At 45.9% G+C, this 25,460-nt stretch overlaps 1 protein-coding gene across 1 annotated transcript in view; it reads left to right on the top strand.

The window, feature by feature from the left end:
* Positions 1-24,227, top strand: part of LOC149437658 (protein kinase C delta type-like) — a 66,505-nt gene extending 42,278 nt beyond the window's left edge. Inside the window, exons 3-9 of the mRNA XM_089660791.1 lie at positions 19,897-20,012; positions 20,462-20,632; positions 21,061-21,233; positions 21,577-21,715; positions 22,528-22,710; positions 23,145-23,276; positions 23,949-24,227. Coding sequence (XP_089516917.1) covers positions 20,510-20,632; positions 21,061-21,233; positions 21,577-21,715; positions 22,528-22,710; positions 23,145-23,276; positions 23,949-24,113 — 915 coding nt within the window. The 5' untranslated portion in view covers positions 19,897-20,012; positions 20,462-20,509 and the 3' untranslated portion in view covers positions 24,114-24,227. The remainder of the gene's footprint in view (positions 1-19,896; positions 20,013-20,461; positions 20,633-21,060; positions 21,234-21,576; positions 21,716-22,527; positions 22,711-23,144; positions 23,277-23,948) is intronic.
* The last annotated feature ends 1,233 nt before the right edge of the window (positions 24,228-25,460 follow it).

Genomic DNA, 25,460 nt, shown 5'->3' with positions numbered 1-25,460 from the left:
CTGAATGCCCTTTGTGGATAGGGAGGTGTTTGGGAGAACTAAGTAAAGGTGAACCGACTCTTTATTATAGATAAATCTGATATCACTGCCCCAGATCACACACCACCCCGTTCACTGGATACACAGGATACCAGAGATCAAAGGGCGCGTGAGTGAGGGGATACGAGATTTCACCGGATACCGGAGATCACAGGATATATTAAATCTCTGTAACAAAATGGCCTCTGAAATCTCCTATCTGCTCAGTAGTACAGGGCTGTTAAATGTGTTCTCTCCTCCTTCATATGAATTGTTCAGTACAGTCTCCCCCCATTTATGTACACGGCACCCCAACGCACAATTCCAGCACAGCGCAACAATACAGTGAGGTGCGTTGCTGTGTGTGGAAGAACGGTCCATGTTCTATTGCTTGGCAGCGCACCCCAGTACACTTTACTGCATTGTCACACATTACACTTCAATGTATGTCTGCTGGAAGGTACATTGGGGGCCAATAAGAATGCCACCACGTCACTTCGACCAGGTTAGGCCCCATTCACACCTGAGTACACTACTACGCCATGTTTTTTGCATGTTCTTGGAGCTGCACCATTTATCCGAATGGGCCTCCCTTCGCTCTAAAGATGCACAAAAAGAAGCTCAAACTTGAAGCTCTACAGCTGGCAACTACATGGTGGCTGCAAGATTGAAGACTGCCTGAGCCACATGACCAGCGTGGGCTGAGTGAGCTGAGCTCTGCCCAATGTTGAACTCTCTCCATCTCCTTCCCTTCTCCCCCCTCCCCCATCTCCTTCCCCCCCCCCCTCATCTCCTTCCCTTCTCCCCCCCCCCCCATCTCCTTCTCTTCTCTCCCCCTCCCCCATCTCCTTCCCTTCTCCCCCCCCCCCCATCTCCTTCTCTTCTCTCCCTCTCCCCCATCTCCTTCCCTTCTCCCCCCCTCCCCCATCTCCTTCCCTTCTCCCCCCCCCATCTCCTTCCCTTCTCTCCCTCTCCCCCATCTCCGTTCCCTTCCCCCCCAATCTCCTTCCTTTCTCTCCCCCCCCCCTCATCTCCTTCCCTTCTCCTTCCCCCCCACCTCCTTCTCTTCTCCCCCCCACCTCCTTCCCTTTTCCCCCCCCATCTCCTTCACTTTTCCCATGGCCTTCCCTTCTCTCCCCCATCTCCTTCCCCTCCCCCCGCCCATCTCCTTCCCTTCTCTGCCCCTCCCCCCTTCATGTCCAGTTAACACTCCGGGACACCTTTGTACTATTGGATATAGCTGGCAATCTGCTAGTTGGCTAAACTTCTGGGGTTTTCACTCACACCTTTATGATGCTTCTGTTTTAACACCTTTCTGCCCATCCCCAGCATGGCTTTAGGGGTCTGTTTACACGAGCATTGGTCTCTGAAGAGTGATCTGCATTCAGATCGCTCTTCAGAGAGCATTTGGCAGGCAGTGAGTAGGTGTTGTTTCACCTCCTCACCATCTGCTTTAGCCTCTTCTCATCCGCCCTGTAGCAGAAATACTGCTACAGGGTGGCACGGCTGTGCAAAATCACGTAAATATATACGTGATTTTGCATTTCTGGGTAGGAGGCGCGCGCCGTACCCGTGCCGCCATTCGCAGCCGTGGCTGTTGATCACCGAGCTCCAGCCGATAAATACTCGCTTGCACTTGGTGATTTCCGAGGATCTCCAGAGCAGTGTGATTACAGTGAAGCACACAGACACTGCCAACTACTAAAACACTCCCAGCACACAGTTAACCCTTTGATCGCACCTCATGTTAACCCCTTCCTGCCCAGTGCCATTAGTACAGTGTCAATATATATATATATTTTTTTTTTTTAGCACTGATCACTGTATTGGTGTCGCTGACATGTCAGTGACACCAAGTCAGATCCCCCCAGTGTCAGAATGTCCGTCGCAGTCCTGCTATAAGTTGCTGATCGCTGCCATTACTAGTAAAAATGGAAAAAAGAAATCCCAGTACATATACCACCATTTGTAGACGCTATAACTTTCACATAAACCAATTAATTTACACGTATTGGGATTTTTTATTAGCAAAGGCATGTAGCAGAATACATTTTGGCGTAAATGTATGACGCAATTTAAATTTTTTTATTGGACATGTTTTATAGCAAAAAGTAAAAAATGTTTTTTTTTTCTCCAAATTGTCGGACTTTTTTTTTATAGCGCAAAAAATTAAAACCGCAGAGGCGATCAAATACAACTGAAAGAAAGCTCAATTTGTGGGAAAAAAAGGACATAAACTTAATTTGGGTGCGCAATTCATGACCGCGCAATTGTCAGTCAAAGTAACGCAGCGCCGTAACGTGAAAAATTGCCTGGTCAGGAAAGGGGGGTAAATCCTCTGGAGGGCAAGTGGTTAACCCCTAGAACCCCACACTAGTGCACTGGAACCACATACATTGCACACAGTTGTGGGGTGCTTGCAGAGGTGCTCCATTCACTCGAATGGGTCATGTTCAGCAGGCACTGCGCCCACAAAATGCAACAGAGTATATCATTCCTGCCACAGCCACCAAGCAAAACATCATAGTGGCAGCATGTGTACACCCCCAGCCCTGTGTTGCCAACCATCCATACATTTACAGACACTTTGTATGAAACAGGCGCTTTTCTCTTGTCCATAAATGTTCACAGACAGGAGAAAAGTGCCCATAAAACCCCCCTTGCCATGGGCTCTGAACTGTGCATGCTCGGTACCGCAGCCAGCCAATTAGAGAACTGGGTGTGCACCTGTGCAGTGACATCATGGCACTTTTTTTAGGCATGGCTTATATTCACACACCCCACCACACAAGTTGAGGCTGAACGCAGCAGTTCATTGATTGGCTCGCTTTGGCACTCTGCATGCACAGTACAGAGCCGACAACATTTTTTTGTAAGCCTTTTCTTGCCAGCTGCCTACCAGTAGTTAAAGTATGTTTAATGGGGTCAATCTGCCAAACTCTGATGTAAGAAGGGGACTCTACCAGACTCTGATGTAAGGGGACACTCTGCCAGACTCTGATGTAAGAAAGGGACTCTACCAGACTCTGATGTAAGAAGGAGACTCTACCAGACTCTGATGTAAGAAGGAGACTCTACCAGACTCTGATGTAAGAAGGAGACTCTACCAGACTCTGATGTAAGAAGGAGACTCTACCAGACTCTGATGTAAGAAGGAGACTCTACCAGACTCTGATGTAAGAAGGAGACTCTACCAGACTCTGATGTAAGAAGGAGACTCTGCCAGACTCTGATGTAAGAAGGGGACTCTACCAGACTCTGATGTAAGAAGGAGACTCTACCAGACTCTGATTTAAGAAGGAGACTCTACCAGAATCTGATGTAAGGGAACACTATGCCAGACTCTGATGTAAAAAAAGGGACTCTGCCATACTCTGATGTAAGAAGGGGACGCTACCAGAATCTGATGTAAAGGGACACTCTGCTAGACTCTGATGTAAGAAAGGGACTCTGCCAGACTCTGATGTAAAAAGGGGACGCTACCACAATCTGATGTAAAGGGACACTCTGCCAGACTCTGACCGACTCTGGAGTAAGGTGGTGGTACCTTGGGGACACTGATGTGAATGTGGCACTCATCCTGACTGTTGCACTCCATATGTTGTTTTGTATATTACTTACACCTAACCCCTGTACTCTGTACATTATGCATTGATATACAGTAAATAAACCTGCCCAAGGTGTTCATTGTGTCAACAGTTTGCTGGTTTTAATGAAATTCTTCCTTATGGTAGGCTCAGTAAGGCAGTCTATACATTAGTCATTTTTGTTCAACATGGGGGTTCCCACGTGGATGCGGAAATCACTCCCCTGAGGTATTGTGTTCTGACAGCGGAGAGACGTATCTCTTATCACTGATAAGTGCTGCCAGCTATAACTGGCTGTGCTGGTCGTATGGACATTTTCCTAGAGGCTGGTTGTACAGAAGTCAATCGGTACACTGCCCTACAAACTGCTGATTCCTGCCCTCTGCTCTGCTAAACCCCATCCTCTGATCTGTTGACCCCCAGTACACTACACTACTGATTCCTGTTTTTATACACTGCCCTGCAGACTTCATACCCTTTACCCCCCTGACATTTATTACTGCACCCCCATATCATACTGGCTAGATCCACTGGCTAACTCTCCGCAAACGCCGCATGTGCGGTTTAGCGGCGGTTGCTAGGCATTTGCCAAACGTTAAAAATGCCCCACAAACGCCTAGAATGAAGTTTGAATGGTGTTACCGCTCCGCAAACGCCCCGCAACCGCGTCACAAACGCCGGCCGGACGTTTGCGGAGCAGCACCATAGACAAGAATAGGAGGCTTCAACGCCTCCTGACTCGTCCAGAGGCGTCCGTTTTGCCGCGCCGCTACCGCTCCCTTTAGAACAGCACCATGTGCTGCAATGTGCAGAATTGCCAGAGGCGTTTGGGAACCGGTAAAAACGCTTCCCAAACGCCTCTCTGCCGCCTGCACACAACGCTAGTGTGAACGTAGCCTAACTCTGAGATAAATAAACACCGAGATTGTAAAATACTTTTATTGAAATATATTAGGAACACTAAGGGGTGGGGAACCCACCTCTACCCCACCCCATCTACTCAAGGCAGCCCCACCCAACTCCAATCTACCCCGGACTTACCCCCACCCACCCTAGACTGACCCCTCCACTCTCATCTACCCCAGGCAGATCCCCCCCACCCCGATGTACCCTAGATTGTCCACCCCATCTACCCTTAGACTGACTACTCCACCGCCGTGTACCCCAGACTGACCACCCACTGCCGTGTACCCCAGACATACCCTCCCCACAACATCTGCTCCAGAATGACCCCCCCACCCCCATCTACCCCAGACTGACCACCCCACCTCCATCTACCCTAGACTGACCATCCCACTGCCGTGTACCCCAGACTGACCTTCCCCACAACATCTTCTCCAGAATGACCTCCCCACCCCCATCCACCCTAGACTGACCCACCCTACCCCCATCTTTCCCAGACTGACCACCCGAAAAGTAGATCAAAATTTCACTTGATTTTAAAATTCAATTTTGGAACAAAATCAACTTTCTGATTGAAAACCACATTCACTGTTAGAAATTCATCAAAAATGAAAACATGAAATAACTCACAACATCCTCCCCACCTGGCAAACGCTGCTGAATCTTCTCTCCTTCCATGATTATCCTGGCTACTCATACCAGCCGGTGAAGTGGCATCGTCGTGCTTGCAAAGGTGAGCAATCATTGGTCAGCAGCAGCATGTGACCACACTGACCAATGATAATCTTTTGGAGCCCTTTTTGTTCTGGAAAGATGCACAAGAGCGTGATCTTTACATGCCTGAACCACTACAATGGCTAGTGTGGGAGGTGGAAGTTAATCATGGAAGGAGCTAAGCCCAATGAGGGGTGGGGAGGGTGTCGTGAAACTACTCACTTTTCCCTTTTTTGTGGAAAGGCGAACTAACCTTTAAAATATTTAGGGCTGAAACAACTAATTGACATAATCAATTATGAAAATAGTTGACAGGCCGATTAGTTGGCCTGAATACGTTATGCATTATTTGTTTACGTGGTGGGAAATACAGTGCAGCACACATACAGCTCAGTACACCATCCATACATGTCAGTAAGTGCCTGAGAACTTGTGAATGTGTGAGGAGCTATGCCATGGGACATGTAGTCCGGGGCAGAAGAAGGAAGTGAATGAATCTAAAGGCAGTAGTTTTTTTCATCTTGCTATAAGGACACTTTATACCAGGGGTCTACTTTTGGGTATAGAGATATATTTTTATATATGATTAGTGATTATCTGCTGTTTTTGTACTATAAAGAGCTAATTTGGGTTTTTTAACTCCATTATGACAGGTGATAAAAAACGCATGCTGCTGCTACTAGACACCCTATGCTGGCCATACACGCATATCTATTTTTGGACGAGAATATTCGTACAAACATTCTTTGTACATTCGATGTGTGGAGAAATGTCATTCAAAAATTTTACTTGCTTTTAGCAGTCAACTCATTTTTAAATGAATGTCATTTCTGAATGAAAACCACATACACTGTCCAAAAATGTGTTTGACTGAGAAGTTTTCTAATCTTTAATTTAATAAAGTAAAAATGTGTTCATGTACGGCCAGCATAAGTGATAGCAGGTGTGGGGAGCTTGTATCAAGGTGCCTGCCTAGGACAAGGGAGTCTGTCATTTATAATAATATATTACCGTCTTGTCTGAAAATCTGCAAAAGAGCGTTTTAGGGGTTTTTTTACATTTTTTTGTTTCTTTAAATAAAATTTTTGATCTCGGAGTCAAATGATATGTACCAGATTCAACCTCTAATAGTGTATATGTCTCTTCTGTCTTATTCTCAGAGTGGATTAGATATTGTGTTCCCTAACCATATAGCTGGCTATTTATATTTAACACTGCATACAGATATTCAAAAATATATTCTTTTTTTCAACTTTACATATTAACTAATTATTACACCAAACTTTGAGGTTTTTGTCTGTTTAATCGAAACCATGATCAGCCAACTATTCGATTATAAAAATAATCGTTAGTTGCAGCCCTAAAAATAACTAGACGTTGTAAAAACTACTACTACTTGCATCTCTATGGTCTGTTCTACCCCCAGTTGTGCCTGTGATGTCTGCTCCTGATCTCACACACACATTATACAAGATCTGGCACAGTTTGTTATTGAAGAATAAGGGTTCGTGTACACGGGGCGTTTGGAAAACTCTTCTGAACGATGGAAACTGACTGCTGAAAAACGTAGGTTAAAAAAAGTCAGTTTAGCCGCATTTGCATACCGTGTTTAGCCGCATTTATGCACATTTGCGTTTAGAAGTGTTTTTAAAAGATAACCTCAGGAGACCCTCCGAAATACCCAGAATGCACTAAAAATTTGTAAATTCACTAAAAAAGGCTACTAAAATACTGCATGAGTTATTTGATCAAGTCATGCTGTATTTTAGTAGTAAAAAGCATGCATCATGTTTCAGCTGTCAGTGGGGTTCCCACTGGCAGCTGAGTGTTAAAGAAAAAATTGCCGGCAATTAAAAAATAATTTTAAAAAACGCCGTGGGGTCCCCCCTCCCATTCAACTTTGGGTCTGGTAAGGATTTTGAGGGGAAGCCCCACCCCAAAATTGAAAAAAAAATGGTGTGGGGTTCCCCCCCAAAATCCATACCTTTTTTTTTGCCTTCCTCTGGATCAACTGTGGGTATAGGATTATAACTTTTTTTTTTTCTGTGGTTCAACTGAATGAACTTTTGTCTTTTTTCAGCCAGACTAACTATGTAACCTAGGAGAGAAAATGCAAAAGTGCTGTTTTCTGGGGGGGATGGAGGAGCCAAGGCAAAATGAGACCCTAACTAGCTATGTCTCTCACTAACGTGAGGCCACTGGATGTGCTGTAACTGAGGCTATATACAGTATCCAGCAACGTGTTCCAGTCCTAGCCAAGACCTTCCTGTCTCAGACCTGGAGCACAATAAAATCTGTCTGAGCGGCACTCAGCCACTCATAGAAAGTGATGTATTCTATCAATGACTAAAAAGCTTCCTCTGATACAAAGGTTGAGTTTGATTTTGTGAAATCATCAGCCTGCCTCTTTGACTCAGCCAATCAGAGGAAGCTTTGCATTCATTGATAGAATACATTGCTCTCCATGAGTGGCTGAGCGCTCACTCTATTGTGTTCCAGGTCCCTTCTGTTGCTCTCGGCCTTCCCCATATTTGCAAATTCCTTTTGCTTTTGCTGACGTGATCTGACTTCCTGGTAGAGGATCCTCATGATCCCACTGTATGTATGTGTATATATATATATATATATATATATATATATATATATATATATATATACACACACATACACATACACACACACATACACACACAGTTAGGTCCATATAAATTTGGGTGCAGGCACAATTTTAGTTTTTTTCAGGTATTTTCCAAAACATATTCAAGCTATAGTTATATAATGGATATGGGCTGAAAGTGCACACTCTCAGGTTTAATTTGAGGGTATGTACATTCAGGAAGGGTTTAGGAATTACAGCTCTTAAGAGTAGCCATCCCCCCTTTTTCAAGGTACCAAAAGTAATTGGACAAATTAATATAATCATAAATAAAATGTTCATTTTTAATTTTTTGTTGAGAATCCTTTACTGGCAATGACTCCCTGAAGTCTGGAACCCATGGACATTACCAAAGACTGGGTTTCCTCCTTTCTGGTGATTTGTCAGGCTCTAACTGTAGCTGTCTTCAGTTCTTTGTTTGTGGGTCTTTCTGCCTTTAGTTTTGCCTTCAGCAAGTGAAATGCATGCTCAATTGGGTTGAGATCAGGTGATTGACTCAACCATTTCAAAATGTTCCACTTCTTTTCCTTCAAAAGCATCTGGGTTGCTTTTTGCAGTGTGTTTTGGGTCATTGTCCTTCTGTACTGTGATGCGCCGTCCAATCAACTTTGCTGCATTTGGCTGAACAGTATATCTCTAAACACTGCAGAATTGGACCATGAGCTGTTCCAAGCCTTCTCCACACTTTTTTCTTCCCATCATTCTGGTACAGATTAATCTTAGTTTCATCCGTCTAAAGAATGCTTTTCCAGAACTGGTCTGGCTTTTTTAGATGTTTTTTGGCGGTGAACCCTCTGTATTTGCTTTCATGAAGTCTTCTCTTGATTGTAGACTTTGACAATGATACGCCCACCTGTTGAAGAGTGTCTTTCACTTGTCTGGATGTTGCGAATGGGTTGTTCTTTACCATAGAGAGGATCCTGCAACCATCCACCACTGTTGTCTTTCGTGGACGTCCGTGCCTTTTTATGTTGCTGAGCTCACCAGTGTGTTCTTCTTTTCTCAATGTACAGAACTGTTGATTTGGCCACTCCTAAAGTTGCTGCTATCGCTCTGATGGATTTGTTTCTTTTTGAAGCCTTACAATGGCCTGTTTCACTTACATGGACAGCTCTTTTGAACGCATGATGTAGGTTCACAGCAATAGATTCCAAATGCAAATACCACACTTAGAATCACCTCCAGACCTTTTACCTGCTTAATTGATCGAGAAATAATGAAGGAGTAGCCCACACCTGGCCATGAACAGCTTTTGATTCAATTGTCCCAATTACTTTTGGTCCCTTGAAAAAGGGGAGATGGCTACTCTTAAGAGCTGTAATTCCTAAACCCTTACTCCAATTTGGATGTACATACCCTAAAATTAAACCTGAGAGTGTACACTTTCAACCCATATCCATTATATAACTATAGCTGGAACATGTCCTGGTCAATACCTGAAAAATCTAAAACTGTGCCTCTGTCCAAATATATATGGACCTAACTATATATATATATATATATATATATATATATAAAAAAGCACAGCTCACTCCCAAGATGAACTATAGGATGTGTAATGTGGATAGAACAACTATTGTGCAATGCTCGATACAAACAAATGGAAGTGATGGGGTATAGAGCTTATAGAGGATGTTACAAGGAGGCAGAAATACAGAGGAAATTATTGACAAAACATAAATTGCAGGGTCATTAAGTAGTGGATGTGTATGCGTTTTTTTGGCGAATAAGAATATTGTTTTTTTTTTTTTAACTAAAAAGGAGAGCTTTATTGTAGTCAGTTGCATATTACAGCTTAGATCAGGGGTGTCCAAACTTTTTTCAAAGAGGGCCAGATTGGATGAAGTGAACATGGTGGAGGGCCGAACATTTTTCCAAACATTCTTTGAACCATTACAATTAAATGCAAATAAATTATTTTATGCCAAGTTACCGTATTTTTCGCCGTATAAGACGCACCTGACCATAAGACGCACCTAGGTTTTAGAGGCAGAAAACAGGAAAAAAAAAATTCTGAACTAATGGACTGCAGACACAGTACAGGAGATGACCAGAGACTGCGGACAGCACAGGGATGACCAGAGACTGCGGACAGCACAGGGATGACCAGAGACTGCGGACAGCACAGGGATGACCAGAGACTGCGGACAGCACAGGGATGACCAGAGACTGCGGACAGCACAGGGATGACCAGAGACTGCGGACAGCACAGGGATGACCAGAGACTGCGGACAGCACAGGGATGGCCAGAGACTGCGGACAGCACAGGGATGACCAGAGACTGCGGACAGCACAGGGATGACCAGAGACTGCGGACAGCACAGGGATGACCAGAGACTGCGGACAGTACAGGGATGACCAGAGACTGCGGACAGCACAGGGATGACCAGAGACTGCGGACAGCACAGGGATGACCAGAGACTGCGGACAGCACAGGGATGGCCAGAGACTGCGGACAGCACAGGGATGACCAGAGACTGCGGACAGTACAGATGACTGCTGACCTTTGGGGAGGTGGGGAGCGGGTACCTGAATTTGACAGGTACCCGCTCTTACTTCCGCAGTTGTTCTTTGATCTTACCTGTTCCTCGATCCAGCCGCGCGCTGTCTTCCCGGCTTCTGTAATGGCGCTCGGCATGACAGCCGGGTGCCCAGTGCGCATGAGCGAGAAGCACTTGCGCTTTGTGATTGGTCCGGCGGCTTCTGGGATCTGTCATGTGTCCCAGGTACCGCCTTACCATTCACAAAAAGCACCGCTTCTTGCGCATGCGCACTTGGCACCCGGCTGTCATGCCCAGCGCCCACACTACAGAAGCCGGGAAGACAGCGCGCCGCTGGATAGAGGAACAGGTAAGGTCCCGCTGCAGAGCTGAGCGGCCGGCCCGGTATTCTGACACGGCCGAGGTGGAAATACCGGACCGGCCGCTCCATATGACACACTGACACACTGACATGGAGGGCCGTATTAAACCGACCCTCGGGCCGTAAATGGCCGCGGGCCGGACTTTGGACATGCCTGGCTTAGATGAAGGATATTGTTTAGTGTCACTTTAAAGCTGTCCATTCACTGTACAGATTGAACGTACAATTACCTTTACATTTAACAAATGATGCAATATTAAGGCAGATGTAAACAAACCTGTCCATTTCTATCAAATTAGGCAGACCCTTGCACTACATAGCTGATGGTAGAGGAGATTGTATAGTCAGCCCCAGCCTGGAGTTCAACCATCAGCATGGCACATTATACACACGCACGTACAGACATGCCTCCTGGGCACTAGAGGCCGCCCAGGCACTCTCTCCGGTCTCTGAGTGTCCTGTCTCTTTAAACAAAGGGTTCAGAGATCTTGAAAAATGGAGAACTGTCAATAGGGAAATGCAGAGGAACCTGGGCACAGCATCCTTTGCATACCATCATGCCATGGAGCGATTTGCACATTTCATATGGCCATGTATTAGATTGTACGGGGAAATCAGAGATATGACTGATAACTTCCAATCATCTACTCTATCAGTCCAAATCCTCTTCCCTGTGTGTGGCCCATCGATCGAATGGATTGTCAGTTCTAGATCAATTATTCCAATCAGGATTAAATTGATTGCAAAAATACAAATTAAAAAAAATAATTTATTGCGGTGTATGGCCACCATTAAGACCTCGTTCGAATGGTGCGTACTAAAGCATACACCTGCAGATGGGTTGTGTTTACCCAAAAGGATGTAAGATTGGGAGCAGCGTCTGTGTCCATATTGACATGAAAGGGACTGAGTGCACACGGATGCATGGCATACCTGTTTGTCCCCTGTGAGGGTAACCACGGTGCTCCATTCACATAGCCTTTAGTACGCCCCATGTGAACGAGGCCTAAGGATCCTTACACACAGTACTGACGCATGCATACCAGATCTTCCTGGAAGAAAAAACTATGTGAGTAGGATCTGTATAGTGCATGTGTGTACTATGTATAGAAGTGCGTCAAATTCCTCCACCTCCCAGGATGCTCTTATACATGAAACTAGTAGTCTCTTCCACAATCTTGCTGACTTTTTTTTTCAAGTGGGGTGTGATTTATGTGTGTACACATGTATGAGTATTCAGGAGTACACACATAATATAATGACCAGGAATTAAGTTTTTCTTTTTAACTGCTTCGCGCCGGCACCTCCTGGCCCTTTAAGGGGTTTCTGGCTGGGAGACGGGGTTTAGGGTCATGTGACTGCCGTGATTGGCTGTCACAGGATCGGAAAGGTCCCGATCGCAAGGAGAACACAGCACTAGTTTTTGGACATTTACACGGCTGTGTGTACAGACCCATAGATAACAATGAGCTGCATTCACATCAGTCACAAGTACAGTTCACAAAGTTGTGTTTTTGGCTGCCATGTGCGAGAACCCCAACACTGACCAATAGTTGAGATTGCTGCTTCAGTGTGTTCACAAATCATTGTACATTGATCATGATGACTAGAACACACATCACAGACTGGAGAAGAATTATGTTGTGTCCCACCATTGTACAATCTATGGGTTTTTATGGCTCATTCACACTTATGGCAATATTATCTCCCCTTTACAGAGATCTGCAGTGGATCACTTTTCAGAGGGAGGTTGACAGGCAGAGGGGAGGAGATTATGTCACCTCCTCACCACCCGTTTTAATTCTGAGGCCTCATTCACACCGGCATCCAGGGAATGGTAAACACAGGAGGTTCAGCCACAGTTTTACTGCCACCTAAAGGAGAATATGGAGCCGCTCAGGACTGTACACATTCTGTAATTGCAACAAATGCTCCCCCCTGCCAAGTGAATGGGACCAAACTACAACTGTGTGTAATGAATGTGGATGTGACACGATGGTGCAGAATGTTCAGGAATAAAACAGGCTGTGAGGAGGAGACGTATTACCTCCCCTCCCCCCATCAACCACAAGGGTTGCTGCATGTGTCAATGAGCCCTATGAAGCCTGCGCTGCGACTGTGCGCACTCCATGTAGTGGAGGAATGATCCCATTCACATCAATGTCACATTTGGAGGTAATATTGTCTGGTAAACACAACATGGGGATAATGGGAGCGTACCGCAATCACCTGTAATGTACGCTGTGGTAGTGCGGGGGTCTCAGGGTGATAACAGGCGGTGAGGAGGAGGATGGTGATGATGAGGTGACATATTCCTCCCAGCCGCCTGTCACCTGCCAGAGCCCTGAGAAGCCCCAACCACAACCACCTACATTATACCCCACCGTGGCCCCATCCCATTCACCTACCAGCGCTGTGTCTGGTGTCTGACGGTCCGCCGCTGACAGAACACTGAGAAGCTGCAGACTTCTGGAGAGGCACGAGCCCCGCCCCCTGTGTGCGACTGGCTAAGTCAAAAGCCCCGCCCCCTGTGTCTAATCACACAAGCAGTGATTGGTTGGAGGGGTATAGCGCCAAGCTGGATCCCAAGGAGGAGCTTGAACCGGTTAACCCCTTATGTATGGGCAGCATTACAGGCAATGGGGATATGTGATGGGCAGGAGCAAAACAAGTCTCTCAAATTAATTAGTCTTCAGTGTGGAGTATCAGCAGTTGATTGCAGGAGGTGTCAGTGTCTTGGGGGTGTGGGGCAGTCCAGTGATAAATGGGGGTGGGGGGTCAGTCTGGGGTAAAGGGGGGTCAATTTTGCGTATATGGGGGCGGGGGTATGGAAGGCTGGGGTAAATGGGGGCAGGGAGGACATTTTGGGGTAAATGGGGCAGGGAGGACATTTTGGGGTAAATGGGGCAGAGAGGACATTTTGGGGTAAATGGGGGCAGGGAGGACATTTTGGGGTAAATGGGGTCAGGGAGGACATTTTGAGGTAAATGGGGCCAGGGAGGACATTTTGGGGTAAATGGGGCAGGGATGACATTTTGGGGTAAATGGGGCAGGGAGGACATTTTGAGGTAAATGAGGGCAGGGAGGACATTTTGGGGTAAATGGAGGCAGGGAGGACATTTTTGGGTAAATGAGGGCAGGGATGACATTTTGGGGTAAATGGGGCAGGGAGGACATTTGGGGTAAATGGAGGCAGGGAGGACATTTTGGGGTAAATGGAGGCAGGGAGGACATTTTGGGGTAAATGAGGGCAGGGAGGACATTTTGGGGTAAATGGGGTCAGAGAGGACATTTTGGGGTAAATGAGGGCAGGGAGGACATTTTGGGGTAAATGGGGTCATGGAGGACATTTTGAGATAAATGGGGGCTGGGATGACATTTTGGGGTAAATGGGGGCAGGGAGCACATTTTGGGGCAAATGGGGTCTGGGATGACATTTTGGGGTAAATGAGGGCAGGGAGGACATTTTGAGGTAAATGGGGGCTGGGATGACATTTTGGGGTAAATGGGGGCAGGGAGGACATATTGGGGTAAGGGGGATAGTCTGTGGTAGTTGAGGGGGTGGGGGGGGGTCACTCTGGGGTAAATAGGGGCAGGGGGATCCATCTGGGGTAGTTGACGGGGTGGGTGGTCAATCCCAGGTATTTGAAGGGGCGGGGGAGGGTATTAGTGATGGGGGAGGGGTATCAATGGTGGGGGTTGGTTTCCTCACTCCTCAGTGTGTTTTGTATATTTCAATAAAATGATTTTACAATCTCTGTGTGTTTATTTCTTTATCTCAGAGTTAGTGGTGATTTCTGTTGACTATCAGGTGGATCCTCCTGTAAGGGCCCAATCACTCTATATTGATGAATGACCATTCATCGTACAGCGATGTTTAGCACAATGCACATCAATGTAGCACAGGGCCCCGTTCACACTTTGGTGTAGAAGAAATGCGGACAGACACGTAAAGAGATCCCAAACACAGGTAGCTGCCATCATTTTTCTGTGTGATAAATGTGCAATGCAAAACGCTCTTGGCTCATGTCCAAAATCTGGTCCATGAGCTTCTTTGGACTGAAGGGAGGCCTATTCAAATAAATGGTGCTGCTCCAAAAAAAGAACAACAAACATGACGCAGTAGTGTACTCAGCTGTGAATGAGGTCTAAGGTGTTTGATGTGAAGTGTTGGGAGTTCTTAGTGGCCCTCAATGTACCTTCCAGCAGACATACACTGCAGTATAATGTATGACAATGCAGTAAAGTGTGTTGTGGTGCGCTGCCAAGAAATCGTACGTGGACCGTTCTTCCACACACAGCAACACACCTCACTGTATTGTTCTGCTGGTTGGAATTCTGCATTGGGGGGCCGTGTACATAAACGGGCGATACCGTATTCAACAACATGTGTGAGGGAGGAGAGAGCACCTTTACCAGCCCGTACTACTGAGGAGATACGAGATTTCAGAGGCCATTTTATTATAGAGATTTAACATGTCCTGTGATCTCCGGTATCCGGTGAAATCTCGTATTCCCTCATTAACACGTCCTGTAATCTCTGCTATCCCATACAATTCAGTGAACGGGGTGGTGTGTGATCTGTGACAGTGATAACAGATTTCCCTATAATAAAGAGTCGGTTCACCATTGCTCAGTTCTCCCAATCACCTCCCTATCCACAACGTGCACTCAGATCCTCTCTTCTCCCCCCTTCCTCTTAAGGTGACCATACACTACACAATCTGATTGTACAATCTTCCTTAGATCTACCATCAACTGTAGTTCAAGGGCCAGCCTGATGTGATACAAACGAATGGCTTATTTAGATGTGTCCCTCTATTACATTGTTTTGGTAAATCTAAAGGAGATTGTACAATCAAATTGTATAGTGTATGGGCAAGATTTAAACATTTAAAAAAAAAAAAAACTTTAAAAATGTTTATTACTTGCTAAATCTTGGCCTAGGCATGGATGATATCGCAGGCCAACACACATGCACATACGGCAAAGGTCTCTGGCAGAAGCCCCAGCAGCCTGCATGCACATGCACAGGACATCACCAACAGACTCCTTGGATATGTGATGTAGACACCCCGGGATGCAGCTGATCTCACACATTCACATACAGGCTGGGGGGGGGGTCTCTGAAAGAGGATTGGCAGAGACCTGCAGGATGTGTGCATGTGCCGGAGATCTGACTTATACACACACCTGCCATGGAGCTCTCTGGGGGTCCCTAAAACCTGGCAGAGAATTGGTGTGTCTGCGCATACAGAGGGTCTTGTGGGGGGGTTACGGTGATGTTTTTCTTTAATCAGGAACTTCATTCTGTCTAACCCCTCCCCCAAAAATCCATCTCAGAAAACATCCTACCCCATGGAGTCCAGCCTTGTCTTGGTTAAACCAGAAGTTCTCCCTTAGCCGCTCTTCTCCAGATCCGCCATCTTCACTGGAGGTTGGACATGTGCCGACACACTGCCAATCTCTGTCAGTACTCTACCAAATGACCCCCCTAGCCCCCCCTTTCCGATGTCAGTGCACATGTGTCACAACGTGTAACAAACGGCTCCTGCCATGCTACATCACACACCCCAGGAGGCACTTTGTGAGATGCCACACATGCAGACATACCAAGGGGCTTTTCCCCAGAGTACTGATGAGTCCATCCTGCCAACTCCCAATCATAACTAGAGACCAGGGGCTGTCTGACACAGAGCACAGAAATGTCAGCCGTCGTGGATGTGTATGAGCATTGTGTGTGGTCACGAAGGCCCGCCCTTATTACTGAATACTATATATGAGTTATGTGGTCAGTAAGAGGCTAACATTGCTGTGCTCTGTTTTGTATATTAATGATCACTTTTCAGATGCTCATATGATTGTCCCCCCACACTTAGCTACGTCCCCTACCCATGAATGCGCAGTCTGCCATCTATCACTTTCACAGAATGCTGAGCTGCAAGAGAGAGCTGAATGTGCAAGCGTGGGTAGAGAACAATGCTGAGTGTGTGTCCATGAGTTTCTGGGGCCGTGCATCCAACACTGGATACATCTTACCATCTGCAGGATAGACAGGACAGTAATATGTCCCCCTCCAGCCCAGGGGCCCGTCACCTACCAGGCACTGTACCCCAGTCTGGCCACACACTGCCACTGCAGAGCACAGAGTTCTCTTCATGCTGCCAGACATAGGAAGTAGGCTTCCCTAACTGAGTACCTATCCGAGTCTTGGCCTTTTCACAATGAACAGGTAGGTACGTGATGGAGGTGACCTACTACACTTCACTGTGAATAAACATTTCTAGAATGCCTATTAGCACTGAAATGCTGCACCTGCACCAGAGATGAATGCTGTGGTTGGGGCCTTGGGTCCCGTTAACTATGCCCCAGATTATAGTGTGTGGTTGTACAATGCTATGGCATATATCAGAGCTATATGCATTTATATTAGTTATAATATGTGACTGTACAATGCTATGGAATGTGTCAGAGCCATATACATGTATTGACTGAAAAACACGCATTATTATTATACAAAAGGAAGGCAGACATTACACTTACAATACAATCTGGTACAAGAGGAATCAGAGGGCCCTGATCCTGAGAGCTTACAATCTAAGAGGGAGGACACACATTACAAAACACATTCTGCCACAGAACAGGTCACAGCTGTAATAATGCAGAATAGTGTTTGAATGTACAACCCCACAGTATATGTCAGAGAAGGTTGGCAGGAATGGCACATGGAAGGGTTTAGTTATGAATTCAGGATCTGATAACAAAGTAAATCTAATATTTGGTGACACACATGATGAGACATATTTATTACAAGGTTATATCCTGATCTATAAATGAAGGAAACCTGATTCTGCCACTTCCTAATTCTGGGTCTGCTTAGAGTGGACATCGGTCTGATTTTCTGTAATAAATCAGAATTTGAGTTTTGCTAATTTGCATAATAGCTGTCACCAGGGAGAATTCTCCTAAGTGCTGCAAATCCTACTTGAGGAAATGCAGCTGTTTGTGGCAAACAAGGTTGCCGTGGCAACACAGGCACAGTGGGCGGGGCCAAAGTCACAGCGGAGTCTAGCTCCACATGAAGTGGGCGGGGCCAAAGGCACAGTGGAGTGGGTGGGGCCAATGTCACAGTGGAGTGGGCGGGACCAACATCACAGTGGAGTGGGAGGGGCCAGTGTCACAGTGGAGTGGGCGGGGCCAACATCACAGTGGAGTGGGTGGGACCAAAGTCACAGTGGAGTGGGCGGGGCCTGTGACACAGTAAGGCTAGCATTACATTCCAGAGCGTAGGCAGTCATTTCTCACTAGCCGCAGCAGAGTGTAGACACGTTTTTATCGTCTCATTCCACAGCTAGAGAGTATTTCATTCTGTTGTATATACAACAAAAAAAATGGCAAGATTCATGCGTTGGTGGAAGACTCTTCTTTTTCCAACCACCCGGACACGACCTAGGCAAGATGACAACCGAGATGAGATCAGCAGTTGTTCAACATTTAAATATTCAGATGTGAACACCAGAAAGCGGAGCAGGGAGGAGGAAGTACTTGATGTGACCAGAGAGGTAGTACAGACCTGTGTGGAGGACTATGGTGAGACTCCATGGAACCACAGCAATAATGACAACGCTACAGAGATAGTACAGAGCTCCGCACAACAGAAAGGCAGGAAAAGGAAATCTGATGAAGAGCCTGACTGTGAGAGTCCTGTGACCAAGAAAAGAAGGACGCCTTGCAGCTCTTCAGAGGAGGATGACAAGGATCAGAGAAAGCAGAGCAAATATGACCGCGCTACAGAGACAGGACAGAGCTCTGTAGAACAGAGAGGAAAGAAGAGGAAATCTGATGAAGAGCCTGACGGTGACAGTCCTGTGACCAAGAAAAGGGCAGTACAGAGCTCTTCAGAGGAAGATGGCGAGACGGCGAGGGACCACAGCAGATATTATACTGCTAGAGAGACATTACAGAGCTCTTCAGAGGAAGATGCTCAGAATCAGGATAAGCCGAGCAGATATTATACTGCTAGAGAGACACTACACGGCTCTTCAGAGGAAGATGGCGAGACGGCGAGGAACCAGCGCAGATATGACAGCGCTACAGAAACAGGACAGAGAGGCAAGAAGAGGAAATCTGATGAAGAGCCTGAATGTGAGTGTCCTGTGACCAAGAAAGGAAGAACAGATGAAGGAGGTAAATATTATGGATTTTCATATAGTATATAGGGGGGAGGGGAAGGTATTTCTGCATCAACTCCAACATTAGAGTAGAACTGAATTCAAACAGCAGAGATTTACTTTGTTATAGGGAGGATTTAGAAATGTTAAAGTGTAACTCTGGCCAAAATAAAACTTGACATACATGATACAGGCTGTCAGTAGCATTAACACCTGTATACAGTTGTTTTATACTGCGGCCTAAAGATGGATAGGACACTGTCAAACGGCAAACTGTAGGCCGGCCCAGGTTAACCCCTCCCACTCCCAGCATGCCTCTGTTGTAAAGCAGTATCGAGAGCATGATGATAAATACAGAAAGGGAACCTTCAGGTGAAAGGATTCCTGTCACCGTTAATGGACAAAAAAGGTTTTTTTTCATGCTTTTTTTGGAGAGAGCAGACAGGGGTTAGAACCCATCTGTATTGTATTGCTCTCCGTGTTCCAATGAGGAGCTTTCCCCTTGCTTCCTGTCCTTATGACACCAGGATAAAAAATTAGGGGAGTTGGTGTCACTGGGAAAGGGACGTTTGTGTTATAACCCCTCCCTTGCTCTTGACAGGTATAATAGCTTCCTGCTCTGTACAGTATTTCTACCCGCCCTGGCAGTAACTCTCTGAATAAGAGTGTTTTATTTATTTATAATCATGGCATGAAGAGTGGTGAGATGGCAGTCAAATGCCAAGTATACCAGGGACGGGCGCTGTTTGAATAGGCTTTGGATTCCCTTGTTGGCAGCAGAATTAGTTATTGATTTGATATCTGTTTAACTGATTAAATGCAAAACAGAATTATCAGTTATAGCCGGAGTAAGCGATTTTTGTCTGTTGTACTCCTTGTTAGCAGTTATTTCTGTTTTGGAGCCTTCAATTACCAATAGGCATAAGTACAGCAACATGATTTGCATGGTGACGGGGTAATAAATTAAATGTCTTTCTTTCTCTAGGAGTTACCGGACCGACGACGATCCACAGCACAGAGAGTGAACAACGTGAAAAGACTTTCCTGGGTCCAGAGGACTTCATCTTTCACAAGATACTTGGAGAGGGAGGCTATGGGAAGGTAAGTGATTAAAGATAACTGCTAAGGGGACACTGAACACTGGGGGACACAAGATGACCATCCTCACTGAAGACTGTACACCATGTGCAGAATAACCCCACCCCCACTGCAAGGGAAAATTTTAATGTGGAGTGTCAGATTATGCCTGCCAGTGCAGCAACCAGTCAGAATGCACCTTGTCTGACTTCTGCAGAGTGAATTCTGATTGGTTGCTCTGGGTTACAACGCTTAAGAATCAGCCTGGTGGGTTGAATAAGGAGGACGGAGGCTGTCTGTGTATACAGGACACAAATGGCAGTTGGTCATATTTCTGCAGATGGCAAAACCAACAGGTCAGAAGAAGGGGGAAAAGAAAGATAATTAAGCATTGAACATGAGGAAGGTCCAGCAATGATGTTATATATAGAGCACATGGAAAAAATGATGTACTAACTGTTTCTCTCCTACAGGTGGTGCTGGCAACACACCGTGACAGCGGAAGACTGGTGGCCGTGAAGATGGTCCACAAGAGGAATCCAATTGATGACAACCCAGACACAGTCCTCAATGAACGCCAAGCCCTGGAGATGGCAGAGGGCAGTCCTTTCTGCAGCCATGCCTATGCTGCCTTTCAGACAGAGGTAAGTCTAATTTTGGAAAAGTTAAAAAGACAGAATTATCGTATGAATAGCGTATATATATAAATGTAACATATAGGAGCACAAACATTGCTTGATGATAATAATAGATTAAGCTGATAATGATGAGATTAAGCAGATGTAGAAGACACCAGAAACAAGCTACCAAGAAATGTACAATGCTTATAAGTTTAGTACATGTATGCTTTATTCAGGGAACCATCCAGTAGTTACAGCAACTGCCTGAAAGCGAGATGCTATAACAAATTATATAATGGTGTCACCTACAGCTGTACATGGAGTGAAGATAGCCTACATGGGATGGATAGATGTCATGCAGTGTGTTTTGGTAGAAAAATATAACATGTTATTTTCATTTGGACCTTTTAACTAAAATTAATTCACTAACCTGTCTATATTCCTTTCCCCAGGATTACCTATTCTATGTTATGGACTATCTGAGAGGAGGAGATGTGTATGACGCATTTGAAACCTTGGGCATAGCAAACAACTTGAAGCCAGCTGACCTCTCCATGATCAGAATTCTGTCCGCGGAGCTCCTGTGTGGTCTGAAGCACCTGCATTCCAGAGGAGTAGTGCACAGGTAATTACTTTAATACATTCTTAAATCATTTTACAATTCGCTGCTCCCCTCCCTCCACCTCAACAACAAAACTGCTATCAAAGCCAGTTTGTGGAAAGGACAATGGTGAGCGTACACTTACCCGTTCATCTTCCAGTACAGCTCATTTACTGCAGTTAGGTCATCAAACAAACTAATGGATTCCTGGATCGGATCGTAATGTGTATGGGCAGTGCTAGAAAATGGAGCTTTGTGATTGTTGATCCTTCTATGGATCAGTAATATTGGGATATATGGGTTAAAGGGGGAAAATTGTCTGAAATGCAAATCTGACTTTTTTTTTTTTTTTCTTTTTTCTCTACAGAGACCTGAAGATTGATAACATTCTTGTAGATGGCACCGGTCATGTAAAAATTGCCGACTACGGTGTGTCAGCAACCAACGTGTTTGGATCCAACATGGTGACAGAAGACCGTGGACACTCGCTTCATGCATCCCCAGAGGTGAGTAAAAGAACATTAATTGACATTTCCAATGTGCCCAGGGCAATTGTCTAGCATAATAATCCTGTAGAAGCCTGTATACACATGGCAATAAAAGACCAGACTGGGCCTGTCCAACTTTAAAGAAAATCTGTATACACAGAGACATTGTAGACCAAATTAAGCCTGAATTAAATAGAACATAATGAGCAAATATCCACCAGATTAGGCCTAGATGATAGAGAACCTATATACATATACATATACACAATTATTGACTAGAACAAAGATAATCTATCAGCTTGGTCTTTACCAGTCTCAGCTGAGGGTCTCATCTGGCACTAAAGAAAGCCACTGACTCCCAGCAGCAGTGCTAGTTCCATAGCTGGCAAGTCCCTATATGTGGCCTGCCCTGATGTTGTGGCCTGCCCAGGAGCTAGCATCACTTTTGGAGGTTGAACAATCACAGCCTTCAGCACTGAAAAGAAGTTTCAGCTAGGACAGGTTTATTCCATGGTGACAGATTCTCTTTAATGCGATTCTCATTCAGTCTTCTTAATAAGAATCTGTCAGGATAAAAATCACTCTTGTCAATTTGGCAAGGGGCAGCGAATATTCCTTGTAGCTCTGTGTGTACAGACAGTGAAACTGGATGGTGTGCAAAGGCTAGTTTGTCTGTGTTATACATAGAGGTCGGATGCTGCTAAAATAACGAAGTTATACATTTAAAAATGAAATGTCTGGGTGGAGCCTTGTTCAAAATGATGCTTCTGCTTTCCAGTCTGCTTTGTCAATATGATCCTAATTTCTCTCTCTCTCCGATTTTCCCACAGATGCTTTCCGAAAAGCCATATGATGGAGCTGCGGATTACTTTGCGTTGGGGGTTTTACTATTTAGAGCTGCCCTTAAAGATTATCCCTTCCGTGGCATTGCCTGTGATCCGAGAACAATAATAGATGGTGTGCCATTCTTCCGGCACCCCACTGACCCCAACTTCAAGGATTTTCTGGAAAAGGTACGTAGTGACACAGTCCCAGCGGGACAGGGAAAGTACACTTATAGGCTCAGCCAAGGAGCCAGTGTGCTTTATGAATGTGATTTGAACTTGATTTGCTTTGGGACTCTGAAAAAAGTGAAGCACATTCATGCTGATTGTAAAAAAAAAAGTGTGCAAGGTGGTGGCAAAAACCTGTCACATGACCTTGAAACATCATGTGACATCACTCTCCATCTATGAGACCAAGCATTCTTTGCAGCATTATGCAGAGAACCCATCACAGACTCCTCATTACGTTCTGCTTTTTATTGCTAGGACATAAATTGCCAGCACCGTGGGGAGTATTTCTTGTGATGTGTGGAGAGTGGAAGTCTCAGGTCTTTATAAATAGACTTTTTAGCAATTCTGTGCCATAACAATCATCTTATGTTTTTCTGTTTTTTCGCCTACAGCTCATGTGCAAAGATCCACAACAGCGCAAAGAACATGTTGCCAACATACAAGATCACCCATTTTTTAATGGCATAAACTGGAAGGAACTGGAAGCGGGGGAGGCACGCCCTCCTTTTTTCATACGTCGGAAGGTAAGTAAAGACTTTGAGGTGTCTGTGTGTGTGTGTGTGTGTGTTCAGAAAAAATGAAGTTTGTGAGACAAAGTATCATTGTGCTTCAAGTAGACTTCCAGGCTAAAAACCTAACTAATCATAAAAATGTCTACTCCCCCTAATATCTATGTTGACTAACCTATGTAAAAAAAAAAGATGTACATACTTGCCTATTTTCAGGCTTTTCCAGTCAGGTCAGGTGATCCGACTTCTTTGTGTCAGCCAGCAGTGGATACAAAGGAGAGGAAAGAGCTCTGACAATGGCTGGAATGCCTGGAAGTGGTGACATCACACATAGGCTTATATGACACAACCTTTGTTGTGCTCACTCCTCTCCCCTGCAGCCACCGCTGGCTGACACAGGGGAGCCAGATTATGTGAATGGCCTGAAAACAAAAAGTATATATATAGCCTGGAATTACACCTTAGTAAAACTAAAAGGCAAACCTTTTTTTTTAGTTTTGGATAGAGTGGAAGTGAGTTTGCACAATTCTAATATTGGAAAATCCATATCCTTTCTTATGCATAGTGGTGACTGATATCTAATATCTCACAGCCCTATGAACTTGGTTACATACAGGGGGAAATTGTTCCCATAAGTCATAGAGGCATTTCATTGAATAGTGGGTCTCATTGCTTTCTCTTTTACAGGGCTTCAGAGACATGACAAGACAGACGATAAAGCTGGAAGACCTAATGAATGACATGGACGAAGAAGAAGAACCTTATGAACCTATTACAGCTGAGGAACAAAAGCTTTTTAATGGCTTTTCCTTTGTCAGTGACGAATGGCGAGCCATGATGAAGATGAAATAAAGCCATACACACCAGGTTGTAGCTTATGGAAAACATAAGTCACTGCAAGGCATTTCAGACCGAGACAGTGCTAGAAGGTTGTGGGTGGTAAGTCTGCGGTACATGGCGGTCTGGGGGGTAGGTCTGCCTGGGGTAGATGGGGGTCTGGGAGGGGGTTAGCCTCGGGTAAATGGGGGTGGGTCAGTCTGGGGATGAGATGGGTGGGGTAAGTTTAGGGTAGGTGAGTCATTCTGGGTAAAATGGGGATGGGGATAGATGTCTGGGATAAATGGGGGTGGGGGTTAGTGGTATCACACTGTGGAAGGGGGGTCTGTCAGGGGTAGATAAGGATGGGGGTACAAGTCTGAGGTAGATGGGGGTGGGGGGGTCAGTATGAGGTAGATGGGGGTGGGGGGGTTAATCTGGGGTAGATTGGGGTGGGGGGGTAAGTCTAGGGTAAATAGGGGTGGAGAGATCCGTTTGGGGTAGAGAGAGGTGAAGGAATCAGTCTAGGGTATAGTGACGGTGGAGAGGGTCAGTCTGGGTAAATGGGGGTAGAGGGGGACAATCTGGGGTAGGTGGGGGATGAGTCTGGGTTAGATTTGTGTGGGTGGGGTAGATAGGGGGGAGGGTTCCAGTCTGTGGTGGGTAGGGGAGGGTCAGTCTGGGGTAGAGGGTGGTTAAGAGTTCTGTCTGAGATAGGTGGGGGGTCAGTCTGGAGTAAAGTGGGGGTTGAGGGGGTCAGGCTGGGGTAGATTGGGTGGAGGGAGTCAGTCTGGGTTAGACAGAGGTGGAGGGAGTTAGTCTGGGGTAGAGAGGGTCAGTCTGGGGTAGAGGGTGGTTAAGAGTTCTGTCTGAGATAGGTGGGGGGTCAGTCTGGAGTAAAGTGGGGGTTGAGGGGGTCATTCTGGGGTAGGTGGGGCAGAGAGGGTCAGTCTGGGTAAATGGGGGTGGAGGGGATCAGTCTGGGTTAGGAGGGGGATGAGTCTGGGTTAGATTTGTGTGGGTGGGGTAAGTCAGGGGTAGGTGGGGGGTAGGGGTCCAGTCTGCGGTAGATGGGGGTGGGGGAGGGTCAGTCAGGGGTAAAGGGTGCTTAAGAGTTCTGTGGGGGTGGAGGGGGGTCAGTCTGGGGTAGATGAGGGTAGGGGCTCAGTGGGATCACACTGTGATAGAGGGTGGTGGGGGGGTCTGTCAGGGGTAGATAAGGAGGGTGTAAGTCTGAGGTAAATGGGGTTGGGGGTTCAGTCTGCGATAGTTTGGGGTGGGGGTCAGTCTGGGGTAGATGGGGGGGGGGTGGAGGGATCAGTCTGGGGTAGAGGGAGGTCAAGGAATAAGTCTGGGGTATAGTGGCAGTGGAGGGGTCAGTCT

This window comes from Staurois parvus, unplaced genomic scaffold (genome assembly GCF_062004578.1).
Source record: "Staurois parvus isolate SC_StPar_1 unplaced genomic scaffold, SC_StPar_1.0 ptg001274c, whole genome shotgun sequence".
NCBI classification, from domain to species: domain Eukaryota; kingdom Metazoa; phylum Chordata; class Amphibia; order Anura; family Ranidae; genus Staurois; species Staurois parvus.
Note: the sequence above shows the minus strand (reverse complement) of the source record. Positions and strands in the feature narration are given on the sequence as shown.